The following is a 27,090-nucleotide window of genomic DNA, read 5'->3' as shown; positions in this document are numbered from 1 at the left end:
CCTGTTTTAAATAGGGGGATACATGTGACGTCATCACTGTGAGCCAATCAGGTGCGAAGACCAGAGGGGGGTGAAATTCATAAATTACAATGCATATCTATTATAGATTAACATGACGCACATAGATGTACTGAACTAGTAACGAATTGGCATGTTTTGTTTACTGACCAACTTTACCAATTGGTTGTGTCGGTTGTTGGCAGGTTTAACGAAACATATTTACTCGATTTAACCCAAGAATATCTATCACCTGACTATACACCACAAATTGAATTGTAAAGTAACCAACATGTGATCTAACCATTTACCATATATATGACGTTGAATATCCAAGCCTATTATAAATGTGTATTGGAATTAATTATTTTTAATGTGTAAATGTTTCGATTTAAAGCTTTCGTGACTGCAAGGGTTCATCTTCTTTGGTTCTTTCGGTAAAGTCACATAGAATGAGAATAAAATAATAAAATAAAACAATACAATTCTCAAGACGTTTCGGCCACAACACAAGTGGCCTTCTTCAGGTGAAAGGAACAACCTGTCGGTCGACAGAGCTACAATTGGTTTATGTGTTCTGCTAATGCCAACACATTTTTCTTCCTCCACATTTAGAAACATGTGTTAAAGAGTATTTGGCTGCTATGAATTCCACATGATAAGCAACTTTGTTGAGCTATCATTTGTGGCCAGGTCGCTTCTGAAAATAAGCTGTGTAGCTCAGTGGGCCTCACCTGGTAAAAAAAAGAGATTATGGACAAATTTTATATGACACCATCCGTTTACGCAAGCAAACTCTGGACCAGTTTTGATATTGTGGGTTCATCAGCAATGCCAGCCCCATTAACAAACTGCTGTTTTGATAAGTGGAAGTCATCCAATTAAGCTACTCGATGTGTGTGAACTCCGGTATAGTTAAGCAGGATTCACTGGAATAACAAGTGACTGGAAATATCATGCAGCACATTGTGTTTCCTGCATTTGAACGTCTTGGCGGTATGCTGGTGGAGCACGGTATAAAAAGCACATTTTTCGCAATAATTTATTTTTCCATGATTCGCATCTCCTGTCGTGATGTCGAAGCAGTTGGAAGACGAATGTTTATGAGCGGCTGAACACTAAGCTTGACAGTCTGTTGCCGTATAGCGGCACCCAGTCTGATGACGATTGGCTGCTCCGTGTTGCAAAGGCAGATTTGACTCCTCGTGCCCTAGACTTGGTCAGACGGTTCCCAGATTCATTTCCAGAATAATTTCTTGGCGGGCGGTAGCATAAAAAAAATTATGACTCATGTCACATGGTCAAATGGGAAAGCAGCTGCTAAATCTAAGAAAACTTCTGATGGAGAATCTGCAGCTCACTCAAGGGCAACAGCAACATCGTCAGACTGTTTTACAAGGAACGGTGTGTGATGCTGTACCGTTGTACTGCGAATACAGCCATTTGCAACTGCAATATCAAGGTAGAAATCTTCTGCAGCCGCTTATACAATTAATCCTTTGGATTTCCGGTGTTTGATATCTCAACCCTACATGATGGCATACAGCTAAAACACTGGCTTGCCTTGTTCGGTGACCATTCTGTTCCACATTTTTTATAACAGAGTTGCCGAATATAGGCCCAAAACGTCAAGCGGCCAGTAACAAACAGCATTGTTAAACTTGAAAGAGATAAGTTAACAGTGTCTTGAATTGAGCAAAGGTTGTTGTTATAGGAGCTTTGAAAAAGAGACAATGGGAGGGAATTCAAAAGTGGAGCATTGCGAGGGAAGAAGCAGAAAGAGTGTGTTATGCAGTGTGATGAGTAGGTAAGTGTATTGCTGTGCCTCAAATATCGTAAAACAAGTAGCCTCTCTCAGCGTGCCATCTAGGGAGGAAGCGCAAAAGTTGGATCCAGAGCCGGACAGAGACGAACTCTCAAGCAAACTGCTGAGGGAGTGTGGCATGTGTGCAGGCTGCCCGATATGACATGATTACCCACCATCTGGTTCACAGGACGGACTCCGCAGGATTGGAAGGATGCCTTGATGGTCCCCACTGCTTGTAATTATTGGGGCAGCTCCCTCCTCAGTGTTACAAGAAAGGTCCTGGCAAGGATTATTCAACATTACCTTACAATGTATGCTAAAGAGAGGCTGCCGGTAACCCAAAAGTGGTTTCAGAGCGGGTGGTCCTGCATGGATGCCATTTTCTCGGTCCATCTGCAGAGGTGTTGGGGATTTCAACAGGACCTACATCTATGCTTTATTGATCTGGTTAAGGCCATCAATAGGACAGGGCTGTGGGTAATTATTCGTGATTTGGGGTCCCTGACCCTCTTCACACAACATTAAGGAGCTTCATAATGGCAGCCAGCTCCGGGTAATACTGCGTGGTAGGGAGTCGGAGCCATTTCATGTTCATCTTGGCCCTTACACTATTTAACGTCTTCTTTGACCACATAATTCAGGACGTTTTCCATGGCTGCATAGGAGGAATTTTCATCTGGTACAGATACAACCCGAGACTGATTGATGCCCAGATGTAGTCAAGGCATGGCTCCCTATTGTTCAACAATGTTCCGTATGCTGATGATCTGGTCATTTCCACTCACTATAAGGAGTTGGATAGACTGCTGCAGAACCTGGAGCATGCTACCGAGAGATTGGGCCTTACCATCAGCCCCCCAAAAACGCAAGCACCTGTCTGGGTATTTGATTTCATAAAATGCTCTCCTCCATCAACTCCCCATTTGTGATGGGGCCATTGTGGAGAGAGCAGAGAAGTTTCCTATCTGGGCAGTGTACTTTAAGCGGCTCAGGTTCGGCAGCAAAGGTCTTACTTCGAGCCTTTTAATCAGCTGCATTATGCTGTGTGGAAACGACCTGGCCTATCACTCCATACGAAGCTCTGGGTCTTCTCAGCCAAAGTTATGCCCTCCCTTTCCTGTGCTTGGGAAACGTGGACACCTTTGAAGGAACATCTGCATCGCTTTGAAACATTCAGGTTGGCCTAATTGGACTTACTGATGACTATACTCTTTGGTTCTTTCGGTAAAGTCATGTCGGTATAAAATTAAATAAATCACGACGTTTTGATTGCAACACAATCGGCCGTTATCAGGTGGAACAGATGCAACAGGACAACTGCTGACATAGGAGAAGTAGCTGTTGCAACAAGAGTTTATATAGGATTTTGGTGAGCCCAACCCAAGGATAAGTGGGCGGAGCTAGAGAAGGAATTTTTATGTAAATGTGAGAGATTAGCATGTCAATGTGAGACGGTCCCAGCCACCGGAAGTGGCGGGGATCCTCCTGTGGCTGGGCCGCATCACAGATATTTAACCTGGTGATGTACTCAGAGAGTCAGAAATAACAGCTGATATAGGCAGGTAGGATGGAAACATCCATCCTCTCGGTTGAAGTTGTGTCTGTGTTTATACATCTGGATGGCTTCATGAACAAATCTCTGAAGATAGCCGGTAGGTTTGCAGAGTACCTCCGTCTAGGAAAAAATTAATTTCGCGTGAGCTCACAGCGTTAAAACAATGATCAGCAACGGGAGAGGTACAGTGAGGCAAAAAAAGTATTTGATCCCCTGCTGATTTTGTACGTTTGCCCACTGACAAAGCAATGATCAGTCTATAATTTTAATGGTCGGTATATTTGAACAGTGAGAGACAGAATAACAACAAAAAAATCCAGAAAAACGCATGTTAAAAATTTTATAAATTGATTTGCATTTTAATGAGGGGAATAAGTATTTGACCCCTCTGCAAAACATGACTGAGTACTTGGTGGCAAAACCCTTGTTGGCAATCACAGAGGTCAGACGTTTCTTGTAGTTGGCCACCAGGTTTGCACACATCTCAGGAGGGATTTTGTCCCACTCCTCTTTGCAGATCTTCTCCAAGTCATTAAGGTTTCGAGGCTGACGTTTGGTCGAACCTTCAGCTCCACAGATTTTCTATGGGATTAAGGTCTGGAGACTGGCTAGGTCACTCCAGGACCTTAATGTGCTTCTTCTTGATCCACTCCTTTGTTGTCTTGGCCGTGTGTTTTGGGTCATTGTCATGCTGGAATACCCATCCACGACCCATTTTCAATACCCTGGCTGAGGGAAGGAGGTTCTCATCCAAGATTTGACGGTACATGGCCCCGTCCATCGTCCCTTTGATGCGGTGAAGTTGTCCTGTCCCCTTAGCAGAAAAACACCCCCAAAGCATAATGTTTCCACCTCCATGTTTGACAGTGGGGATGGTGTTCTTGGGGTCATAGGCAGCATTCCTCCTCTTCCAAACACGGCGAGTTGAGTTGATGCTAAAGAGCTCCATTTTGGTCTCATCTGACCACAACACTTTCACCCAGTTGTCCTCTGAATCATTCAGATGTTCATTGGCAAACTTCAGACGGGCATGTATATGTGCTTTCTTGAGCAGGGGGGCCTTGCGGGCGCTGCAGGAATTCAGTCCTTCACGGCGTAGTGTGTTACCAATTGTTTTCTTGGTGACTATGGTCCCAGCTGCCTTGAAATCATTGACAAGATCGTCCCGTGTAGTTCTGGGCTGATTCCTCACCGTTCTCATGATCATTGCAACTCCACGAGGTGAGATCTTGCATGGAGTCCCAGGCCGAGGGAGATTGAAAGTTCTTTTGTCTTTCTTCCATTTGTTAATAATCACACCAACTGTTGTCACCTTCTCACCAAGCTGCTTGGCAATGGTCTTGTAGCCCATTCCAGCCTTGTGTAGGTCTACAATTTTGTCCCTGACATCCTTGGAGAGCTCTTTGGTCTTGGCCATGGTGGAGAATTTGGAATCTGATTGATTGATTGCTTCTGTGGGCAGGTGTCTTTTATACAGGTAAAAAGCTGAGATTAGGAGCACTCCCTTTAAGAGTGTGCTCCTAATCTCAGCTCGTTACCTGTATAAAAGACACCTGGGAGCCAGAAATCTTTCTGATTGAGAGGGGGTCAAATACTTATTTCCCTCATTAAAATGCAAATCAATTTATAACATTTTTGACATGCGTTTTTCTGGATTTTTGTTGTTGTTTTTCTGTCGCTCACTGTTCAAATAAACCTAGCATTAAAATTATAGACTGATCATTTCTTTGTGAGTGGGCAAACGTACAAAATAAACAGGGAATCAAATACTTTTTCCCCTCACTGTATTGGTACTACCGTGTTTCAGATCTGCCGTGTGTTCAATCCGAGACATGTCGTTAAGTTTATCCAATGTAACTGCTGCTGCAACCACAACTCAGTTTGTAGACACCAGGGTATTGCATGTCAGAAAAACATTTTCTGCCACTGGCGATAAAGGGAGAACCCATTGGGGTACTCTCACTTTGTTTGGAGAATGTACCATTCCAGGTGAATTATGTTAACAAGATTGTCATCAATTACAGTAACATCCCAATTTCTGACAGCCTAAAATCGGTACGAGCTAAAGGGTTGAATTTCACAGTCACCCCTAAACACATCCCAGTGGATGATATAATTGTCCAGGTCGAAGTAGCCCTCAAAGGCTTGGGACACATCCCAGCAGACGTTGCGAGATCTGAAATAGCTGCTATCCTCAAAAACGCGAAGAAACCCATTAGCAACATACGCAAGGACGAGCGTTTTGAACTATCTAAATAAAAAAAACAGAGATGACATTGTCATCCTCTCAGCCTACAAGGGCAATGCCACTGTCATCATAGATAAAACCACTTACAACAACACAATTCAGGACCTTCTTCAGGATGGCAGCTATACCAAAATCAACAGCGATCCCACCAACTGCCTAGCTACTAAAACCAACAATATCATCACTAATTCGACTTCTCTAATCGATCAGACCAAGCAGAGCTCCCTAAAACCTTCAGCTGCTAGACCACTCATATTTTATGGCCTTCCAAAAATCCACAAAGTAGGTACCCCGCTCCGTCCTATCGTCTCCACCATTAACTCGCCCATCTACAAACTGGCCCGATTTTTGTCTGAGACCCTGCTTCCTTTCACAGGCAAGTCCACCTCAGCTGTACTTAGCTCACTTGGCTTCTCTAATCAAGGACATCTCACTCTCTCCAGATGATTTGCTTGTCAGTTTCGATGTAGTCTCTCTGTTCACCAATGTACCTGTACCTGACACCATTGCAATCATTGAAGACTTGGTCCAACAAGGACTCAATCCAGATTTGCCAACTTTGGTAAGGCACTGCCTTACCAACACATACTTCACCTGGAATGGTATATTCTACAAACAAAATGAGGGTAGGACCAATACCTCTGCCATTTCGGATAATTGTTTTAATGCTGTGGGTTCACACGAAATTGATTTTTCCAAGACGGAGGTACTCTGCAAACCTACCGGCTACCTTCAGAGATTTGTTCATGAAGCCATCCAGATATATAAACACAGACACAACTTCAACCGAGAGGATGGGTACAGACTGAGCAATCATTGGAAGGACGTTATTAACCAAGTAAAGTCTTAACTGACTGTGATGTTTCCATCCTACCTGCCTATGTCAGCTGTTATTTCCGACTTTCTGAGTACACAACCAGGTTAAATATCTGTGAGGCGGCCCAGCCACAGGAGGATCCCCACCACCTCCGGTGGCTGGGACCGTCTCACATTGACATGCTAATCTCTCACATTTACATTTACGTACAAGTTCCTTCTCGAGCTCTGCCCACTTACTCTTGGGTTGAGCCCACCAAAATCCTATATTAACATCTTGTTGCAGCAGCTCTTTCTCCTATGTCAGCAGTTCTCCTGTTGTATCTGTTCCACCTGATGACGGTCGCTTGTGTTGCGTTCGATTTATTTAATTTTATACCTATGTGACTTTACCGAAAGAACCAAAGAGTATGGATTCCTGCAGTCACGAAAGCTTAAAATCGTTACTGATGACTGGTACAAGCTGTGGAAAAATGGGCCTATGTGGAGGAGGCTCATAAAGCATGCTACTGGGCAGTTGGAGGCAGCAATAATGGAGAACGATGCTCACAACAACGAGCAGCGTACCGGGCGGATAAAATAAAGCATGTTGGCACAGTAAGGGGCACCGGTGTTGCATTTGCCAGCCATCTCAGTTAACCCAACCTGTGGCACCTGGGTCTGTCCCGTGACCTTCCATTTGACACTTCACCTGGCCTTCGACTGCACCTAGCCTGACACACGATACTGATTACTGCTGGCCGCTCTCTGGATGACGTAATTGCTAAGCTCCAGGGTGATTTCAACAAACTACAACATCAGCTAGTTGCTCTTAAACTAGTCCTGAATACCTCCAAAACCAAGGTGCTATGCTTCTCACCGGGACTAAAGCAGGAAGTTATTTTTCCCCAATTACATTCCTTAAATAATTATCAAATAGAACAAGTCAAGATCTATAAGTATCTTGGGGTCATCCTGGATTCAAAACTGAATTTTGAAGATCACATTGATTATAGGTAAAAAGACAAAAATAAAAATTGGTTTTCTGTATCGACACAAGCACTGCTTCCCCCCAATGTTCCGTTTGGAATTGATAAAAGCTACCATACTGCCTCTACTTGACTACTGTGACATCGTGTATAAATCAGCCCCAAGTACTGTACTGAAAAAGCTTGATTTCATCTATCACTCGGCCTTAAGATTTGCATTGAATTGTCCATATAGGACTCACCACTGTGATCTCTACATTGGGTCAAACTTAACATTTCTTAATGTTCGACGGCTTGTGCACCAGATCTTATTTATTCACGATGTACTTACAAAACAATCCGCAGACTACCTACTGGATCTCCTCTCTGTTTCAAAGAACAAATTTGACCTCAGGTCTTCGCTCATTTACCAGCTTCACATTCCCTATTGCCGTACAAAAACCGGAGGAAGGGCCTTTGCTATTGATGCCCCCAGGGTCTGGAATGCTATTGCCAATAAACTGCAACTTGAATCACTACCTATGAGATCTTCACTCAAAACTGCTCTAGAGGAGTTGTACACTGTTGTATACGGCCCTTTTTCCACAATTAATATTCATAAGAATATTTACGGATGCATACACATAGATTTCTTTTTCCTTTCTTTCGTGACAAACATTTTTTTTAATAATGAATAAAACCCGTAAGCCAGAAACACAAAAAAACAGATGTCGGTCATCAACAGGCCATATATATAAAGAAATAATAAAACTCTCAAGGCGAGGATGTAACAGCTATCGGCGAAAATCTCCAGATGAACAAGAGTTTGATGGGCCCCTTAGGAAAGGTCCCTCCGAGGTCAGAACACCAAGAGACTAGACACGGAGACGCCAACAGGGTAAATCGTATACATATTCTTTTCCTTATTTGCCAGTAAAACAACAAAAAAAATTAAGAGGCAACAACAAGAATAAGATAAAATTAGCGATCCTAACGCTCACTCCAGTTAAGAACAGGCCACCAGACACATCAGTGAATTATTATCCAATGATTAATTCGCTATCAAATGATTTTCACCTTTAATACTTTTACTGTTAAAACAAAGCTTGGAGCAGGAATACCGAGTCACATCAAAGGTTATCGAGAAGGAATGAGACAACGGGCAAACTTGCGAAAGAGTTTAAACAATATCCCAAGCAACCCCGACCACCTTTGTCTCTCTCACAGCGCGAAGAAGCAGGAATTACACCTTATCACAAGGGGCCATCTGGAAAAGCCAGCCGGGTTTGATGAGGAGACACACCCCACCCCACACACGGCAACCAGGCAAAGAAAGTTTTAAAGAAAATTGCAATATAATATTAATAATAACAACGTGTTAACCTTACACGACATTCCATTATAGAACCTTACAGAACCAAGGGATATGGATTCCAACAATCAAGAAACGGACCTCTTAAACTCAGGATGATAATTATTTTTCTTTTTAATAATTCCATCATAACAATTCGAACCTCGGTAAAACCGAGAGGTGTCGGGAGGACGTAGTTACAAACACGAGTCTTGGCGAACATGGGACCAAATGGTATTTGAGAAATATAAGTCGAAAGTATAAAGAGGTGCTCCCGACCACCTTTGTCTCTCCCGAAGAGCGCGAGAGAGGAATTTCACGCCAGGGCAAACAGATCGTTATCGCGGGAACCATCTGCCACACACGGAACTTAGTAGTGGCCCCCACCCCACCCTGCACACGGGCAGCAAAAGAGCGAGCGAGCTTTAAGTTAAACTGTCACACATTTATAAACACACAAAGTGACGAAATTAATAAACTAAGTAAGAGCCAAGGTAACGGGGTGGATTAGGCTGGTAGAATGTGGAGTCGAAATGATATTTGCAAAGTATAGAGAGATGGGAAGATCCCGGCCACCTTTGTCTTTCCCTGCAGCACGTGATAAAATGCATACGCTCGGAAGAGCATCTTCACTTGGAAATAAATCAAATACTATGAATCACAAGCAGGATCATAACTGTGTATGATAAGATACCAACTGTGATGTGAAATGTTAAACTTAAAAAAAATCTTAACCATTTCTTTGTGCGTCGGAACGCGTACGGAAAAGGGGGGGGGAACCCGCCCCTCTCTCTGGGTGGATGGAGTAGACAACCAGACACCACCAAGATGAATCGAGGTGTCTGTTGTCTTAATGTTTATGGCTTGAGGAAAGACCCCAACAGAACCGTGTCATAAATGACACACACACAAACATACACACTGCCACACGAACCCCACCCACCACCGACACACGAACCCCCCCCCACCGACATACGAACCCCCCCCCCACCGACATACGATCAGATCAAAGATAGCTCCGCCTCGTGAGGGGGAGCCGAGAAGGAGAGAGATTTTTGGCATAAAAAGGAGCCGTCTCAGCATTGAAATCAACTCATCAGCCCTCGGGGGCAGCTCAACAGAAAAAGACTCATCTCAACTCAGCTCAACAGAAGAAGACTCATCTCAACTCATCTCAGCAGAAGACCCGCTCAACTCATCTCAGCAGAAGACCAGCCATCACCGACGCCGGAGACGCCTCTACAACTCGCCGAATTGGCGACCCGCTGCCGCTGTCAGCGGCCAGCGCCACCACGAGCGAATCGTGAACCTGCAATCTACAACCGCCGACGACGGAGCACCAGCGTGCCAGCTGCTCGCAGACGCACTGCGCGCATTACCTACCGTCCGTGTACAACCGCGCCGCTGCGGGCGTGCTTCTATCGCCATCTACCAGACGGTCATCTCAGCTACAACAACGTATCTACTCGTTCACCAACGTCCGTCGAGTCCGAACCAACTACTGAAAGAAGAATCAACTGATACGTATGATACACTGCCCCCCACTACACGACAAACCAGACGTTTGCTTGACGCAAAGAATCGATTCCGAACATTGGCCTACTCTTTCACCACTCATACCATTCAACACACACACGGGTCATTAACAAAGCCTATAACCTCAAGCCATTGAACCATCCGTGATTGTGGAAACATCGCAACGATCGAGTGAATAATCCATCGTTTTTAAGAGTGTTCATAATTTTTCCTCTGTAATATTGTGCTGGGGCTGTACTTCTAACCGCATAAATTACCAACTGACCCATTAACAAGGATTAATTCTTGGCACCTCACCACGGAGCGCCGCTCGCGGGGGTGAAGAGCGTGTTCAACCGGTTCCCTGTCAGGGGTCTGGCCACAATTAATTAAAAGATTGGCCCGAGATAAGGATCTCAAAAGGAAACATCGCCACCCATTGAGTCGCGTTGAGAAGTCGATTAGAAATACTTGAGTCGTTCGTTAATATTTTTCTTTCTACATAATCTTGCTGGTATCCACGAATGAAATAACGAATTCAAACGCATATTTGTGCCTCCAAGAATAATACTAGTTGGAGTGCCCTTTCAACGAGTAGCGGTGCATAATAATCAGTCATCCTATTGTTAACAACTTGACAATAATTGCATTAAGGGCCGCGCATGATCAATGACCGAATGCTGTGTTGTGTGACAATTCAAGTAACGAAGCATTGCGGCCATCGAGTGGTGTTGATAAGGCAATTAGAAGTATTTCAGTCGAACGCTTTAAATTCATAATCGTTATGAATCAATGAACGAACATCAACGTGGTACTGTGCTGACGATTTCAAGCATAATAACTTCGCATATCAGAATGTATTAAGGATTGGATACGAATCAAAGACCAAGTGCCGTGTTGTGTAACAATTCAAGTATACGAGTTTGCATATTATAAAGTTAAGGTTTGATAGAATAGTTCGCATGTTTTAATCTCTCTCTCAGCAACCGATCGATTGCGTTACGCGTCGGGAATTAACCACAGGTGCTGCTATCGAGGTGAAACAACGCAATCGTGATGGTATCATGTTAACGCTGTGTTGAAATTCCAAAATCCCGAGATTGAGTTTTTATATTATCCAAAAATTAAAGTTAACTAGAAATAAAATTGATTAAAGCAGAAGGTTTGTGTGTGATTCTTCCTGAAATTCTGCATAATATTGTTCTGCGTATGAGATCTGAATCCTGGGGACCTATCATAAGCACACTATCACCACACATAATCCATAACACACATAATTCGTAATGTTCAATCGAGAGTAATCATATCCTTATCGATAATACGGAATTAAAGAGCAGAGTCGAATCGACTCTCTCTCATTCGCGCTCACAACGCCTGCGTCACTGCATACGATTAATGGCGTTATTCCAATTCACCGAGGCTCGACCTGATAATCCATAACGACCTGCATTATCATAACCACGCCCACTTACATAAATTAATACGATTATCTCTCGAATCAGCATAATTTATGCGCATAATTACACTGATTAACATAATTTCGGATAAATTATGCAATACTCAAATTTCATTTAATTTTCATTATTTTCATCAATTTTCATAACACCTATATATACAACAACACCCCTAGCTGCCACTGCTATTCAGTGGCCTAAAATATGGCTCTAGGGTTTGGTGTTACATGTTATTTATATAGTTTATTGTTAAAAATTCGGTCACAGTCCCTATGATCACTGTTACATTGCATTTATGGCTTTTATTTTGGTGATTTCGAAAACATTTATTTGGTTTGGCCATGTATTTGTTTATTGTAGTACAGAGTTGGACTGGTGGCCTTAATCTTAGTTTTATTGTGGTTGTTGGTGTTTGACTTGCATCCCACTGGGATTTTTGCACACAGCGTTGGTGTACGGTGCTATTTCAGGAATATTTTGATGTTTTTTTCCTGGATTTTCTGTTTGCACAGTCACAATCACTTTAAGATGTTTTCTTGTTCATGTTTTTGTTTTTGTTTGTTGTGGTTGCACCCGATTCAAGAGCCGAATGGCTCACAGGGCTATACCAAATAAATGGAAATGGAACAAGCGCCGTGGTGACAACACCGCTACTTAGTGATGAACGGTGGATGTTGTTGTGTGAGAGTGGGGAGCGGTAGTGCAGCGGTTACCGTGCTGCGCTACGAACCTGGCAACCCGGTTTCGATTCTCGTTGACGGTCAACACTCGTTAGGATTTTCTGAAACAGTCCTGGGCCCCCCCACCAGGTCTACTCAGTCGATTAGCACGGTGGACTACGTATGTGGTGCCGCCGCAATGGAGCCGCTCCGTCGGGGCCGTACCCACCGCCGTAATGCCGCCACCAAGGAGCGACGGCACCGACGCTGCTCGCCCTTCACTGCCCCCCACATGAACACACGCATACCCCACATAGAGCCCGAGGGAAAGTCACCTGGCCGGCAGGTTTTCGTCCAGAAGCCCCTAATGGGATCAAACTTCATGGTTTCCTATGGCCAGGGACTTGGGCGACCTACCCCCGAGGCTGACGTGCACCGCGGCGTCATGACCTGGGATTATAATTGCATGGTCACGGCAGGGGCTGTTGAGCCACCGCGGTAAAAACTGATTAACATAATTTCGGATAAATTATGCAATACTCAAATTTCATTTAATTTTCATTATTTTCATCAATTTTCATAACACCTATATATACAACAACACCCCTAGCTGCCACTGCTATTCAGTGGCCTAAAATATGGCTCTAGGGTTTGGTGTTACATGTTGTTTATATAGTTTATTGTTAAAAATTCGGTCACAGTCCCTATGATCACTGTTACATTGCATTTATGGCTTTTATTTTGGTGATTTCGAAAACATTTATTTGGTTTGGCCATGTATTTGTTTATTGTAGTACAGAGTTGGACTGATGGCCTTAATCTTAGTTTTATTGTGGTTGTTGGTGTTTGACTTGCATCCCACTGGGATTTTTGCACACAGCGTTGGTGTACGGTGCTATTTCAGGAATATTTTGATGTTTTTTTCCTGGATTTTCTGTTTGCACAGTCACAATCACTTTAAGATGTTTTCTTGTTCATGTTTTTGTTTTTGTTTGTTGTGGTTGCACCCGATTCAAGAGCCGAATGGCTCACAGGGCTATACCAAATAAATGGAAATGGAACAAGCGCCGTGGTGACAACACCGCTACTTAGTGATGAACGGCGGATGTTGTTGTGTGAGAGTGGGGAGCGGTAGTGCAGCGGTTACCGTGCTGCGCTACGAACCTGGCAACCCGGTTTCGATTCTCGTTGACGGTCAACACTCGTTAGGATTTTCTGAAACAGTCCTGGGCCCCCCCACCAGGTCTACTCAGTCGATTAGCACGGTGGACTACGTATGTGGTGCCGCCGCAATGGAGCCGCTCCGTCGGGGCCGTACCCACCGCCGTAATGCCGCCACCAAGGAGCGACGGCACCGACGCTGCTCGCCCTTCACTGCCCCCCACATGAACACACGCATACCCCACATAGAGCCCGAGGGAAAGTCACCTGGCTGGCAGGTTTTCGTCCAGAAGCCCCTAATGGGATCAAACTTCATGGTTTCCTATGGCCAGGGACTTGGGCGACCTACCCCCGAGGCTGACGTGCACCGCGGCGTCGTGACCTGGGATTATAATTGCATGGTCACGGCAGGGGCTGTTGAGCCACCGCGGGTAAAAACACGCACACGCAACACGGGTCAGTAGGCTGGTAGCAGGAGGAGCAGAAAGCGGACGTCGAGGGGACCACTGCGGTGACGTCACCAGAGCTAGGATCCGACTATCAAAAGAGCAGGAAAATCCGGGCTCCTGATTGGACGGCAGACCAAGGGAGCGAAACAGCGGGGTGCCTTTGTTGTGGGTAGGATAAAAGGAGGGGGATTCAGGCAGTGAGGCAGTCATGCTCTTCAAGGGATCGAGATCAGCCGGGTGTTGGAGCCAGCCGTTCGAGTCGTCCGTGTGACTAGTTTCAACGCAGCCAGGCCCAATTCCCCACGGAGACGACGAACAGGCGCGCCCTTCCACAACTTATTTCGCATCGGAGTAGGATTAGAGGTAAGTGCGGGAGAGGTGAGCTTGGGCTAAATAACAACGGGAGAATAAGGGAGTGCCCAGACGGATAGGTTACGAGGGATAGGTTAGGGTTAAGTCCCGGTTAACCGAGGGATAGACTAGCGTCTGCTGACCCACATTGGCACTCTGAGCTACGTTGGATTTGTTGCGGAGAATAAATCGTCAGGAGAGTATAAACCATGTCGTGTGGTCTCTGTGAGCGTGGAAAGGAGGGTGGAGTGTCGTGGGTCGGGTCGCCAGGGAGCACGGTGAATTACATCCAACCGTTCGGTAGAGCGCCTGGTGTTCGCGTACACACGCGGCTGTTTAAACGGCCTTTAAATCGGGGCGGAGTTACCTCCTCCAATCGGCGGCGCACGCACGGTGGACGCCCCTGCCCTCTGACCCCCGACCCCGAGTCCCGTGCGTGGGCGCTCGGTGCGGCCGCGGAGTTACGCGTCGGCGCGCTGTATCCCTTTATTTACGCACGAGACGGGGTTTCACTCCGCGGGCACGCTCACCGCAGGACGTCCGCCCCTGAGCCCGCGTAGCGCGTCGTAAGCGTAAAGCGGTCAGTTCCACCAATTAAATAATGAATACGCGGGGGGCAGCAGCAAAGTCGGGGGTACAGGGGAGCGAGGAATTGGGGGTCGGTAGCCCGCACCCGATAGAGCAGTCGGGGAGCAGTAGTTCGATCATGACGGAGGAGTCGGGGGACAGCGGCCCCGACACGTACAGTGCAAAAGTATGTCAGGATACTTACAAATGTGTAAACATCGCCACTGGGGAGACAAAGGTGGCTGGGTATGGTGTTGGTCACCCACGCCCTTGTGTGCTGTGCCATCCTTCATAGGTGCTCGCTAATAACACTTGCCCCAACAGTCTGTTACAGGCTATACGAGGGGGATCTTTGTATTTTGTGTTGTGACCTTTAGGTGTGGCGATTGAACAAGGTGTGGATGGAGATGATAGACAGTCGGTGTCTGCTCTCGACCGAGTCCTCCACATGGGCAGAGAAATCAATGGGCTGAATCCACGGGAACGTGAGGCTACAAGCAGCAGTAATTTAAAAAATCGTGCTGCAGGCGAAGCTATGAGGGCATTTCCCACGTAACCTATGAGTCAGCAGCAGCGCACCGCACTGCAGGCTGTAGCTTGAAGGAGTGGCAGCAACATTCCTGTGCTGGGTGTACCTGGAATGGCTGGCAGGTGGGGGGTGGGTCATTGAGAGGTGGTGTCAAGGGAGGATCTTGTATGATGCATACCTGTCAACCCATACGGTTTACCCGTATTCTTGTACAGGAAAGTTGAGTTTTCAGGTCCATACAGCGTACAGCCGTTTCAATACGGGCGAAATGTTGTGTCTATTTGTTTGTGTTGCTCCCTTGTGATGGGACTTTGTAGGATGAACATTAAAATGTATAAGGGTGACCAATAAGGTCTGACTGAATTTGTCCGTAAAAAGTTAGGCACTGATAAGGGGTTGACAGGCATGATGATGTTGTATACAGATCATGTTTTAAAAACACAAATATTCTTGAGCAGACTCCGTTTGATAGGATGGGTGTTAAACTTTTATCAGATCGAAATTCTCAAATGAACAAAAAAATACCCCATAAACACTGGATTTGCAACAACAAAAAAACCTGTTTGCAAAGTGTAATAAGTACTATCTCTAGATACGGTTTATAACGAGTAGAAAGTGGGCGGAGTGGACGGTTGAATGAGTGACAGGCGGAGGGCGTCTCGCGAGGAGGAGGCAGTGAGGAGGGCGCGATTGGAGGGGAGACATTCAGGAGCGCGCTTGCTGGTGAGGGAGAGCAGCAGAGAGTAAGTACAGTAGTCTCCATTATTTACCAGAATGTATGCACAAGTGACGGCTATTATTACGCTGTTTGTAACACAGCAATGGTTATAGCACGTTTATTTTGTACTGTGTTACTAACATTTGTACGGATTCATAAGTATTAGAGTGAACATTTTCTTGCGTTCGACATTTTACACGTTTGACTACCGCATCGACCTCATGAAGACAGCCCCTTTTGAAAGCGTGGTTTTTGAGAATCTATCGCGGCTCTGTAATTATCTGCCTTGAGCATATATTACTCGCTTGAAGCTAATCGCCTCATCTTCTGCTCACCACCATCGCCAATACCCCTTCCCTCACTATTCCACACCTCCACACCATTTTTCATCCCACCCGGCGTATACCTCCTCCGCACCTCGTTCCCTCCACACACCGTCAACAGGGTCAATATCCCACACACACGCGAGCAATTATTACCTCACCGAATCGACGCCTTGCGAGCTCTCTGGTTTCTTCCTCCTCACCACGCCGCTCTTCCCGCCCACGCCACGCTTCAACCCCTTCCGCCTCCTTTCTCCGTGTCGAGGCCGGGCACCCCCCCCATCCCCGCAAAGTCTCCGCAAGTTGTCTTCTCGAGTCGACTCCGCCCGTCGTCGCCACCTCCGCAGTCGCGTCCGCGTCTCGTTGGCAATTCACCGCCCCCAGCACAGCCATGAGCAGCCCCGTGGCGGTGGCGGAGGCCTCGGCCGGGACCACGAGCCCGGCGGGATCCGTGGTGGAGGAGGCAGCCGCCCTCAGTACCGCGGACGCGAAGGCTTTCCACGACAACCTGGCGCCCAAGAAGAAGCCCAAGACGGTAACCGAGTTCCCCCCCCCGCCCTGTGCGCGTTACGCGGCGTTTGCACGGCGCGACTCTACGGGGAAGCCGGCAGTGTACGGGGTCGGCGCGCGGCGCCACGAACCCTGCACCCAGAGTTCGAGTCCCGGCTCGCGGCCAACGCCGGTGGCGACTGTTATGAAATCTGTTCTGGGCCTCGCCGAGGCCTACTCGACGGTGCGACGTGGCAGTAAACATCGCCACTGCGGAGGCAAAGGCGGCCGGCGCGGTGTTGGACACCCCCCCCCCCTCGTGTGGCAATAGTGGCGGCCTTCATAGGTGCTCGATAACTTGCCCCAGGAGTCTCTCAAGGATATACGGGGGATCTTTGGTGTATGCCGTGCCCTGTGTGGTGTGGCGTTCTCTTATGAGGCGGCGGCATGTGTCATACTCTGTGGTACGTGTTGTACTGTTTGCAGTATGTGCCGTACCGTAAGGTGTATCGGACTCTATGTGGTGTGTGTGTGGTGCTCGATGTGTGTGTCGTTCTTTACACGGTGTGTTTGCCGCACTGGATGTGCTGTGTATCGCACTGGATGTAGGGCGTGTCATACTGTATATGGGGGAGCGGTGGCGTAGCGGTCAACGCGCTGCGCTACTAACCCGGCTCAACACCATTGACTGTTATCTGAACCGGTCCTGAGTCTCACCTAGATAGACTCTGCGTCAAATTAGTTCCTGGTGCGGTGTGTAAGCATCGCCACTGGCGAGACAAAGGCGGTCGGGCGTGATGCTGGCCACCCATCCCCAGCAGTCTCTTACGGCCCTTTGTCGTGGGGAGCGGTAGTGTAGCGGTTAGCTACGAACCTGGTGACTCGATTCCCGCTCACGGCCAACACCAGTGACGCTTATCTGAACCGGTCCTGGGCCTCCCCTATGTCGACTCAGCCTCAAATGAGTACCTTATGCGGTGTGTAAAAACATCGCCATTGGGGGAGACAAAGGCGGCCGGGTGTGGTGTTGGCCACCTACCCCCTCGTGTGCCATTCCGGCCTTCATAGGTGCTCGCTAACAGCACTTGCCACAACAGTCTGTTCAGGCGATATGTGGGATCTTTGTCCTTGCCTTGTGTCGTACTGTATGTGTTGTGCGTGTTTGGTGTACCGTGCTTTCTATGGTATGTACGTGGTGTTCTGTGTAGGTATTGTGCGGTGTACCGTGTGTTGTGTAATGTATATGGTTTGTGTTTTGCACTGTGTGGTGCCTAGCGCTGTATGTGATGGGTGGCAGTGCACATTGAGGGGGTTGCATTGAGAATACAACTGCTTGCCTCGTGCATTCATACAGAAAAAGTAAATGGATGATATGACTTTCCATGAGTGATTATTTCTCCACCTATGCAGCATGTTTGAAAACGTAAGTGTATCCTGGTATCTTCTTTTCTTTTTACCTATAAAAGGCATTTTTTGTCTGTGTCCGTCCGTCTGTCTGTTCGTCTGTCTGTCTGTGTACACGCAATTTGCGAAGGCTATTCCTTTTCCACGTCCGTCACCTTTAAATTTGTTAAAATAGCGTTTTTGTGCGATATTTATTTATTTCCCCGCCCAAGCTGCACGGGGGTTGCCCCTGCGTTGCCCCTGGCAACGCACGCGCGTTTTTTTGTTTGTTGCACCCGATTCAAGAGCCGAATGGCTCACAGGGCTATACCAAATAAATGAAACTATGAAACTAAACTATCGGTGGCGGGTGGGGTGTATTTCTCCTTCGCGTTCAAAATGCAAAAAAAATACACGCAACGCTGAGGTAAATTCATCAAAGTGTCATGTCCTCTTCTCTCCCCCACCCCAATGTGTGCACTTACTACTGTAGGGTCGGTAAATACTAATATTATAGCACTTAGTATTATTGTTGCGCAGGCGGGGGGATGGTGGGGGGGGGTAGCGGCCCAGCCCCCAGCCTGGCAATGTGTCACTTCCTCCAGCTGAGCAATCTAGGCGAGACCAAGGGCTCTGCACGGGATTAGGCCTCACCACGGCAAAGTACAATTTTAATGAATCTTTCGCTAAGAACTCAGGTTCATTGTTTACTATTATGAAACAAATAAGTTGGCAAATATTACAATAATATTTGTGTGCAGATAAGAATTCAGGTTCATTGTTTACTATTATAAAACAAATAAGTTGGCAGATATTACAATAATGTTTGTGTGCGCAAAACGACATTTTCATTATTAGGTCGCTAAATATTTCCTTTTTAGCTGTGTTATTATGACGCTGAGACGGTGTACTGCCAGTCTGTGCTGTGACCTGCTGCCTGCTGATTAATTAACGTCAGTGCACTGCCACTCTATTATCTACACTGCTAATTTTGCTTTTGACCATTATGAGTGTATGCCAGTCTATAATCTGTTGCCTGCTTCTTTAGCTCACTCAGTGTACTGCCAGCATTTCATGTCAACTGTATCCTGCTTTTTCAGCTGCTGACCGTATTGCCAGCTTTTTATGTCGACCGTAGCAATGCTTACGTCATTGAGTCAGCGTGCCGGCAGTCTATAATCTAGACTGTAGCCTGCTTCTCAACTTACCTGTGCTGCTCTTTAATCTAGACTTATTTCAGCTTAATTCTTCAATGCATTTCTATTGTTTCGATTGCTCACATCACGTTTTTTACTGATACGCAGTACTGCGATGCTGATTAATATGTTATACTGCTAAATACGTTGGACTTTCTTAGCTACAGCCCATTGCATTTCGTCTATCATTTTGTTAAATTCATGGGAACATCACCTATTTGTATTTTGCCATACCGCACCTTTACTTTCCACCAAAGCGGGGAGCACGTAGGGAGGTTCAATGCCCCAAATATTGTTGACCTTGCTTTCTTACGGTGGGTGAGGGACATTGTGTGAGAGACATTGTTCTTCCATTCTAGATTTAAAGCTTTCGTGACTGCTAGGATCCATACTCTTTGGTTCTATTGGGTAAAGTCACGTAGGTGAATAGAACCAAAGAGTATTGTTCTTCCATACCAAGAAAACACCATCGCACAATTTCCTGATACTAATAGAGCATACGATGCCCTCCAATAACGCATTTTCCTGTCGCAAGGCCAAGATGGGTACCACCAATTACAAAGCTGCAGGACAAAGACATCCTCACAAAACTGTCTCCTCTTAAAAAATGTATATTCCTTCGTGATCATGGACAGGGGAGGAAACTGCATATTATGGTGTGCCAACCTTTTTCACCAGTGTTGATGAGTATGCCAACATTGAGAGTGAGCGCCTTCTTTACATTCAACTGAATCAAAACCTCCTGAGTGTGAACAGTATGCTCATCTCTGGGACGCCATCAATGCCGAAGGAGATGCAAACGCTTACAATGTGGGCAGATTAGTTGTTTTGCCTTTGTTGTGGCTATAACTTCGCAGAGACGTCTTCTTGGAGGCAATGCATTTATTTCAACAAACGTTAATAACAACCTTAACACTTAAGGGGTACGGCCCCTTCACCCGATAACCTAAGGGAGGTACAGCCTCCCTTATAGCGGGCCCTACAGACTCAGGGCTATGCTTTCGCGGGTCCTCCGCTATGGGACCTAGGGGAGGCTAGGCTGACCCGACCTTGCCAGGGTACGGGTCTCACCACTGGTCCGCTGCAACCCGGCTCTTACAAGAGCCTCGGTTGAGGGTCCCAGGGTGCTGGCCTAGTCTTCAAGTCTTCAAACGTCTTCGGGTCTTGAGTGGACGAATACTGCCGGTCCTGTTGAGAGGACCGGCTTTTATACACCAGTTGGGGCTTACCCCGTGCCTAGCCCCTCCTTCCCTCGAACCTTCCAGAGGGTTCTGGAAGGGTCGGGAATGAACCGGTCACGGGGCACCCAGGGGGGGGGGTTACCTTAGGTTAACCGCTACACCTCCCGTTCACTCTCTCGGCTGCCCCCTATCGGCCTGTGAACATGGTGACAAGTAAGAAGACATACAGTGCCTTGGTATGGCGCAACATCCCCTCCTCCGTAGCACCCAGCCGTCCCGGCTGTCAACAATCCCACAGGGTAAAACAACAAACAAGGTACGCGAGCCTCAACAGGAACAACAATAACAGCAAGAACAACAACCGCGAGGAAGGTAAGTGACCCGTCATAAATACCCTAACCCACCTGTAGAATTCTTACACTATATACAACCGATCAACAAAACGAAAAGGCGAGTTAACGATATGTGAATAAGCGACCCCTATCCCCAGAGTTTACTGTACAAATGTACCCCAAAAGAGTGCAATAAAGGTCAACAAGAAGGAACAATGTGCTGCCCTCATTGTGAAGTGTGTGGGGCGTGTATGTGAGATGGGGGGTCAAGAAAATCTATGAGTCCTAGACCAAGTTCTCATGGCCGGGCTGTCGACGGATGCGGCCTCCCCCAAGCCGGCGGGACTCAGGGGTGCCGACGTCGGCGGCGTGGCACACGGTCGTTTGGGTCGAGTGTCCGGGGGGACGGTGGAGCTCCTCTTGGCTGGGCTCGGCGGAGCAGACGTCAGCGGCGCCGGTGCAGGCGTCAGTTGTGCGGCGCCTGGAGAAGGGGGCAAGGACTTCACTGTTGCTCTGCAACAGCAGGCACACAACCCGGCTCGCTGGACACCTCCCACAACCGGCCCGGATTAAGTGGGGATGAATCGGGAGCGCGTGAATCAAAGAACAGCTTAAGACGCGATGGATGCACGTACCAGCAGCGGCGACCCCAGCGAATCTGCATGCATTGGGGTCGAATCACACGCACCACGTCAACGGGCCCCCGCCATAGTTTAGCCAACTTGGGGGATGTCCTCACAGAGACCTGAGGGCAGTGAAGCCACGCTTTGTCACCTGAATGCCACCTGTGGTCAGATACGCTGGAGGCCTGCAGGCGTTCGCTAGCGTTTTGTCGAGCCTCTGAATTCTAGCAGCCTCCCATGCTTCGGTCAGTCTCTCGATATTAAAGCGAAGCGTGTCGGGCAAATTAGCAGGCTGTTTAGGTTGAGTCATGCCAAGTTTTATGTCGACAGGGGGTTCGTACTCCCTGCCGTACATAAGATAAAAGGGCGAGAAGCCGATCGAAGCGTGGGGGGCCATGCGGTAAGCGGCCAGCACGCCAGGAACGTGCAAGTCCCAATCCTGCTGGGACTGGCTCACCTGGTGGCTAAGCATCGTTGTAAGTGTCCATTTCAACCACTCCACCATGCCATCTGTTTGAGGATGGTATGGGGATGTGCGCACCTTTTGAGTGCCAAACAGGAAGCACACCTCACGGAGCAATTTGGAAGATTTTTTTTCCCTTGCTCCGTAAGTAGCCTTTGTGATGCCCCCTTATCCATCACGTACCCATTTAGGAATCCCTCTGCCACGTGTGAAATATTCTGCCCCAACCAACAAAAAACTATTTCCGCAAGGGTTGGCAGGAAAGGGCCCCAAGATGTCAAGAGCGACAAGCTCATTGATCTGCGAAACTTTTATTGATTGCAACGGTAGGCAACAGGGCTTTGCTGGGTGATTTCGACGTCTGCATTACACGCATCCCTTTAACAGGTCGGCAACGTCAGTTGCCATGCCCGGCCAGAAAAAGTCTTTACAAATAGTGTCTAAGGTTTTGTGCACACCCAGGTGCATTAGCCGGTTGTGAACGGCCCACACAATCTTCCCACGGAGAGTCGTAGGAATGACGAGGACGTGTCTGCAGGCGGCGTCATCATAGCACATCAGCAGCCCATCCCTCAGAACGACGGGTGCCACACACTCCGGACCGACCTCCTTGTCTGACTGAGCGGCACGGCGGTGCATTTTAAGCAACCTGAAGACGACCCCATTCGGCCAGCTCAAGGTGAAAAACTGAGTCGTGTGCAACTGGGCTGGTGGCCTCTTCCTGAGGCCTCGCATCGGCCGAGGTTGCCAGAGGTGGGCCTGAATTAACTACGGGCCGCTTACACCGACCAGAGCCCGAAAGGCAAGCACAATCAGTGCACGTAGGCAACCGAGACAAGGCATCCGCGTCGGAATGCTGGGTGCCTTTCATGTACACGACTTGAAAGGAGAAATTCTGGAGGATTTCTAGCCACCTTGATAACTGTCCGGATGGCTGATCGATGCGTAGAGCATATTGCAATGCCACGTGGTCCGAACGCACTTTAAAGTTTCTACTGTACAGATATGGCCGGTACATGCGGACAAAGAACACGATTGCTAGCAGTTTGCGGCGTGTTACGCAGTAGCGTTCAGTCGTTGAGAGGACTCTACTACCGTAAGCGATAATGCGCTCAACCCCGTCAACAACCTGTGACAGGACGGCGCCGATACTGGTATCGCTCGCATCCTTATCAAGGATGAAAGGAATAGAAAAATCGGGATAGCGGAGAGGAGGCGCGTCGACCAGAGTCTTTCTAAGCGGCTCAAGAAGAAGCACATTAAGGTCCTGGAGTGGCCTAGCCAGTCTTCAGACCTTAATCCCATAGAAAATCTGTGGAGGGAGCTGAAGGTTCGAGTTGCCAAACGTCAGCCTCGAAACCTTAATGACTTTGAGAAGATCTGCAAAGAGGAGTGGAACAAATCCCTCCTGAGATGTGTGCAAACCTGGTGGCCAACTACAAGAAACGTCTGACCTCTGTGATTGCCAACAAGGGTTTTGCCACCAAGTACTAAGTCATGTTTTGCAGAGGGGTCAAATACTTATTTCCCTCAATAAAATGCAAATCAATTTATAAAATTTTTGACATGCGTTTTTCCGGATTTTTTAAATTGTTATTCTGTCTCTCACTGTTCAAATAAAGCTACCATTAAAATTATAGACTGATCATTTCTTTGTCAGTGGGCAAACGTACAAAATCAGCAGGGGATCAAATACTTTTTTTCCCTCACTGTATACAGTCGATATATACTGCTATAGAGTCAGCATGTACTATTGTTGTGATAGGAGGTACCACCACTGTCAGTATGCACTGCTGTAATCGTTGCAGGTACCTCCACAGTCAGTATGCACTGCTGTCGCGAAAGCAGGTGCCACCAGACTATGCACTGCTGTAATGATAGTAGGTATGACCACAGTCAGTATGCACTGCAGTTCTCATAGCAGGTACCCACCACAGTCATTATGCACTGCTGTAATCATAGCAGGTTACACCACAGTATACACTGTTGTAGTGAAAGCAGCTACCACCACAGTATGCTTTGCTGTCATTATAGCAGGTACCACCACATCCGCAACAGAGACCTTATTAAGCTTCCTAAAATTGACGCAAAATCGTAAGCTACCGTCGTGCTTCTTCACAAGCACAATTGGAGTTCCCCAGGGACTGGTGGATGGTGAGATGATGTCTGCATCCAACATCTCATCAACTGCCAGTTGAACATGTTCCTTTTCCGCCGGGCTCAGCCGGTAGGGGTTCTGTCGGATAGGGGCCGCGTCGCCCGTATCAATGTGGTGACTGAGGAGTGACATGTGCCCAATATCGAATTTACCTTTGCTGAAAATATCCGAAAATTAACGCAAGAGCATCCGCAACATCCCCATCTGGTCCGCAGACAAGGTACCACTTTCAGTGCACAGTTTGTCAATCCAACTTTCATCCACATCATGGGATTGTCTTGCGTGAGGCTCAGTACCCACATTCTTGACGACGCTCCCTTCTGGACGTGCCGGCGACGAATGAGCCAACACCATACCCTCCTGGATGACCGTGGTGTCCAACCTAGCATTAAGAACCTGAATAAAGCGTTCCTGGTCGTTGGATACCAACGTTTGGGCCACCACCAACGTTAGCCCGTGACTGACCTTGTTGGAAGGTCCCAAGACAATACCGTCTTGGGACCTCCCAAATCGAGCGGCTTCCTCAAGCAGAGGGGAACCAACATTTGCCTGCTGGGAGGGATGCTCACTGTTCGCCGCACAAGCACCTGCACCATAGCGTTGGCCGTACACAACCGGTCAATGCGGATTTTCACGGGCATCCTACCAAGGAAATCGGTTCCAAGTAAACATGGAACAGCCAGAGACGTGGAGACCAGGATGTGTCCTGAAAATTTAGCGTCAGCGATGCGTACCTCGGCCGTTATCCGACTGATAATCTGCAATGAGCCGCCGTTGCCGGCGAAACACGGTGCATCAACAGGGTCTAGAACCCGACATTTAGAGGGCAAAATATTGTAAATCCATACCCTCGATAAACCCCAGCATGGCAGATGAACCCGCGGCCACCACTCGATGGGCCAGCTCCGACCACTGATTCGGTCGGAGCTGATGAATCCTACGATTATGCGTAGGACTCCCCCTCACCCCCGCGCGATCGGGACGCGATCCGAACCACCTAAATGGGTGAGGTGAGGCCAGGGGTCGAGTGTGGAGTGCAGGGGGCGTAGGATGGATGTGATTCCAGGCAATGGGCAAGGATACAAGTCGGGAGCGAGATTCGGCCCGAAACTCAGCCGAGGCAGCCTGCGGAGGAAGGACCAGATCATCCGCTTTCGTCCGCCGGTTCGAGACGGCCGCCCGGGCAATGAGGTGGACGGAGGATCAAGCCCTTACAATGTTGCCCACTGTGTTGGACGACCCCGCACTGGCAGTGTTCGACCGGATTCTGCCTGCAAAAAAATCATTTGAAACTCTGAATATTAGGCATGCGTCCTCGGCTGCCCGCTTAGTCCACAGTCTCGCAGTGATCCCATTCTGAACTCGTTATTGTGCATTTTTACTTTATCCAAACTATACTTACAGTCGACTCGTTTATACATTTTGGTATAAACGAGTCAAATGTGAGGTCCATTAAAAAGAATGCAAATGCAATCAGGGAAAGTGTTGCAGCTTGTGCTCCCTAGAGTGCTCAAATGATAACTGTGCAGCGTTGTTATCAAACACCTGCCTCTCGTGGAGTCATCCCCCTTGAATTCCTCACCATTACCACCATCTCCATCGTCATCAAATCATCATCATAATCATAAAAGGTAATTTAAAAACGCATTGCTGTTTATAATGTATTATTTATTGTAGTCAATGTTATTACACGTTTACAATTCCCCCCATGTTCACTTGTACCAGGAACATAACCCCAATTTTTTTCCATTTGAAACAAGGTTTCTGCATTATTGAATTCTACATTCTCGAGCGTTTTCAATGCATTCGTGACTTCTGCATTCTCGAGCGTTTTAAAAAATGTGACCCTCGCGGATTGAGAGGAGGGTTTATCATATTTACTCTCATATTTTCAAAGCGCGAAATCCACTGTATTATAGAGAAGGAAAATTTTGGACAAAGGGAATTCTCAAAATCTAGTGTTTTCTCTCTGCACATGTCAGAGTAAAGAAGGTGCTATGTTTCACAGGGACAGTCTGCAGTAGTTTTACAGTAGGGAGCGATGTTTTTTGTGTAATCTCGTTTGCGTAATTTTTTTAATTTGCTTAATTTGGATCATGATGCTGGAACACAATGGCCTCTTATTAAATGATGACACATGCTCTTGAATGTCCACTGTGAAGTATACTGCGCATATTTTACAGTTTAATATGCATAATGTAATAATCAGGGCAGCCTATCGGGTTCAAACCCTTAACCTTTGCCCCAAGCGGCGAATGCGTTATGGCTGGGCCATTTCATCAATAATGAATCTAACATTTATCATATAGACTGTTGTATGTACTTGTGTGTGTGTGTGTGCAGCCAAAGCCACAGAATGCAGTCACCATTGCGGTGTCATCACGTGCCCTATTTGACATGCGCGAGGAGCGGCGTGTGTACGGGGAGCAAGGCGTGGAGGCGTACTTGGCACTGCAGATAGAGAAGGAGGAGGAGCCTTTTAAGCAAGGTCCCGCTTTCCCATTTGTGCAGGTGAACAACCATTGGTGTGCTGAGTTTCGATGCGCATGTTGGTAGATGGCACATTTTCACCTGGGTCAGTGCTTAACCTTGCCATTGACCCACCGTGCAACTTGTAGTCGTCTTGGAACGGGAAAGGATTAATACTATCAACAGTAAATAGAGATATCCAGATATTTTCTTCCTGTAAGTGATATAATTCACCTATTTTTATATATCTACTTTAAAAAAGGTACGTCAAGAGAATGGTATGGGTCTGACACACAGGCTCAAAAGTTTGGATATGTCGAGTTATTGTCCCAGCATGGGAGCTATCATG

At 47.2% G+C, this 27,090-nt stretch overlaps 1 protein-coding gene across 4 annotated transcripts in view; it reads left to right on the top strand.

Annotated features, from left to right (window-relative positions):
- Positions 1-15,628: 15,628 nt before the first annotated feature.
- The window catches only part of LOC116947667 (cytosolic 5'-nucleotidase 1A), a 37,730-nt gene continuing 26,268 nt past the window's right edge, over positions 15,629-27,090 (top strand). The window contains exons 1-3 of one of the 4 annotated variants that reach the window (XM_032963663.2): positions 15,677-16,149; positions 16,713-16,982; positions 26,616-26,783. In XM_032963663.2, coding sequence (XP_032819554.1) covers positions 16,839-16,982; positions 26,616-26,783 — 312 coding nt within the window. In that variant the 5' untranslated portion in view covers positions 15,677-16,149; positions 16,713-16,838. Of the gene's footprint in view, positions 16,150-16,568; positions 16,983-26,615; positions 26,784-27,090 lie in introns of all 4 variants that reach the window. The other 3 variants (XM_032963662.2, XM_076070994.1, XM_032963664.2) reach the window with 3 other exon arrangements.

The sequence above is a fragment of the Petromyzon marinus genome, chromosome 31, assembly GCF_048934315.1.
Source record: "Petromyzon marinus isolate PM22_M1 ecotype Great Lakes invasive population chromosome 31, UKy_Petmar_22M1.pri1.0, whole genome shotgun sequence".
Classification (NCBI taxonomy): domain Eukaryota; kingdom Metazoa; phylum Chordata; class Hyperoartia; order Petromyzontiformes; family Petromyzontidae; genus Petromyzon; species Petromyzon marinus.
Note: the sequence above shows the minus strand (reverse complement) of the source record. Positions and strands in the feature narration are given on the sequence as shown.